The 2785-nt window shown below is 32.7% G+C and overlaps 1 protein-coding gene across 1 annotated transcript in view; it reads left to right on the top strand.

The window, feature by feature from the left end:
* Window positions 1-1200: 1200 nt before the first annotated feature.
* Window positions 1201-2785, top strand: part of SCAF4 (SR-related CTD associated factor 4) — a gene marked incomplete at its 5' end in the record, with an annotated part of 79141 nt that continues 77556 nt past the window's right edge. The window contains 1 exon segment of the mRNA XM_027774493.1: window positions 1201-1263. Coding sequence (XP_027630294.1) covers window positions 1201-1263 — 63 coding nt within the window.

Raw genomic sequence — 2785 nt, forward strand, 5'->3', positions numbered from 1 at the left:
GGCAAGACACTATTAAAAGTATTATGAATGATGAAAAGATGAGTGGAAAAAAAGTCAGTGATTATAGCTGATACTCAGTTATACTGTGATTCCACATTCTTTCATGTGAAGTCTGATGTTAAAGTTTGTGGGATGAATAAAACTTACAGATTTGATTTCTTTAACCCATTTATTGTATTTTTAGTCTTTAGATCAATCTTTCTTAAATACAAAAGAATATATCTTTCCCCTCTCACTTTTTTTTTCAGCATCCACAGTTTTAAGATATTTAAATATAGAAATAGTGCAAGGATAGTAAAATAAAAAGAATTGTTAGCTATTGTGGCTTTAATTTGAAAAATAGAATATTAAGAAGTTAAAGTCCTCATGTTGTTTCATTTCCACTCCCTGCACCCCCACAATCAAATAATGAATTTGGAATCAAGTCTCTGTAGTGCATAAGCAATATATAATATCATGTTATTTGTATTGAGTGGCATATTGTACATATTTCACAGTTTGATTTTTTTATTCAAACATTAATACCATATATTAAGATTTAATTCATTTTTGCTGACAAACTGCAATGAACTTTCTTTCTAATAGGTCTCCTTGTATACATGTATAAAAGTTTCTCTAGGACTTTCCGGTTTTTAACACCTTTAAATTCTTGAAAGTAAAGGACCACAAAAGCGCTTTTGTATCTACAGGTTGTATCTGATATTTACCATATTAGAAATTTAAAATGAGAGATATAAGTATTTTATTTTATTTATTTATTAAAGATACTAGAAAACTTATCCTAACTTAATATAAATAACATTTCTAAAAATTTATTTAACTTTATTTCTTTTTAATTTGACCAGAGAGAGAGAAAGCAAGAAAGCAAGTCCCCAGGTCTGGGACTCTAACCTTGGTTGGTCATATGGAAGTCCAGGACCCTTAACCACCACGCCACCTGCTGGCCCCCATGAATAGCATTTTTAATGAAGATGTTTGCAAGATTTAAAAAAATAAAAAGCGAGAAGAGTGACAATTTACATTCTGCAAAACTCATTTAAACTTTGATTTAATAAAATGTGGACCCTCGGACCTACTTTTTCATTCTCTTGCAATAATACACATCAGGTAGCCTGTGAAAAACATTGTTGTATACTTGTGACAAAATGAACGAAAAAGGGAAGTAATATCTTTGTGTTCATATGAAAATGATCCCACTTAACAAGACAGAGACTCCACCCCAGCAGTACATGGAGACTTTTTGAGAAGTGCAGCACTGATGTGGTATGCATATAATGGTACTTTGCATTGCCAGAGGAAAATATGATTAATGTTCATTTTTATCGTTAAGATTGGATATAAATTGGGCTTTACAATTAACTACTTATAAATTGGTACATTTATTTGGGCTTGGATCCTGCAGAAGAGTTCAATTCCTCATCTTAGTGGGGAACTTACTGCCTTTCCTATTCTCGTTGTAAATTGTTCTTTGTGGCTATTGTGTATTTTACAAGGTTGTCAGGAGTGTGATTGTCTTCTAGAATTTACATCATCTGATGAGGATGCTTGTTAAATATTTTTTAATATTAATATTTTATTTGTTATTGTTCCTCCTCTGAGAGGTCTTAAATGGACAAAGATTTTGAACGAAGTTCAGGACAAAATCACAGTTGAAGTAAAATTTAGAGATTTTTCTTGCCACACTTGGCTATTTCATGCCATTATTCTAGGAATTTTTTGACATTAAGAATTAGTTACAGGAACCAGCAGATGGCCTAATTGTTACATTGCTGGACTACCATGTAGTCGACTGTGGTTCAAATCCTGGACCCAGTGACTTGAATTTCACTTACAGCTCATGTGCGTGTATGCCCAAAATGCCAAGAGGAGAATGGGATTGTAGTGTGGCCATTCCCCCCTGGGGGATGATTTCTTGCATTCTGTCTCTCTGGCAAGTGCATGCACCCTATAGCAAAAATCTCTCCCTCAGAAATAAAAATAGGCACAGTTTTTTTCTCTTTCTGCTGGTTCTTGACTCAGGAAATTCTTAATCTTCAACAGTAGAGGTCTGGCTTGATAGTAGAATAAAGCTCAGGGCTTTCTATAACAGCATTATCACTCATGTACTTATTGAAAATATTCTCCTCTCAACAGGATTTTGATTAGTATATTGTTTCAGAAAAATTACATGCACACATGAAAAGGAGTTGATTCAGAAAAAATTAGAATAATGGAGAAAATTGGTTTATAAATCTTGAGAAACCAAATTCAGGATAAAACTTTACCTAATAATAAATAGTTGACAAAATGGTGAAGATTTTTGTTGTTGTTTTACCAGATACTAATTGTAGGGTCTCTGTCATGAAGCACAAATAAATATAATTTACTTTGGAATCCCAGAACCTACCTGTACATATCTGCACGCATCAAAATCTCATTTTAAATGTACCTTGATTACATGGTAGGAAAATAATTGTTACATAAGTTAATAAACCTTCATTACATTCATTGAGACAATTTACCAGATCCTTTTTTTAGCAAACTTCAGAGCAACAGTATCTGACTTTAATAGTAAACTAAAAACAAACTACACCATGTTGCCAGTTATATAGAATGACCAGCTTACTTACCTAATAGTTTTAAGTTTTTGGTAACATTGGTTGGTTGATATCATGTTCCTGTTGAACCACAGGAAAAGTAGAGCTGGGTAATAGTTAAATTTGCATCCAGATAGACCTTACTAGGATCTATTGAAACCTTAGCATGGGTGAGACTTATCTACATTTCTGTGTTACTATTAAGTGTA

Source organism: Tupaia chinensis, unplaced genomic scaffold (assembly GCF_000334495.1).
Source record: "Tupaia chinensis unplaced genomic scaffold, TupChi_1.0 Scaffold000443_1, whole genome shotgun sequence".
NCBI lineage: Eukaryota > Metazoa > Chordata > Mammalia > Scandentia > Tupaiidae > Tupaia > Tupaia belangeri.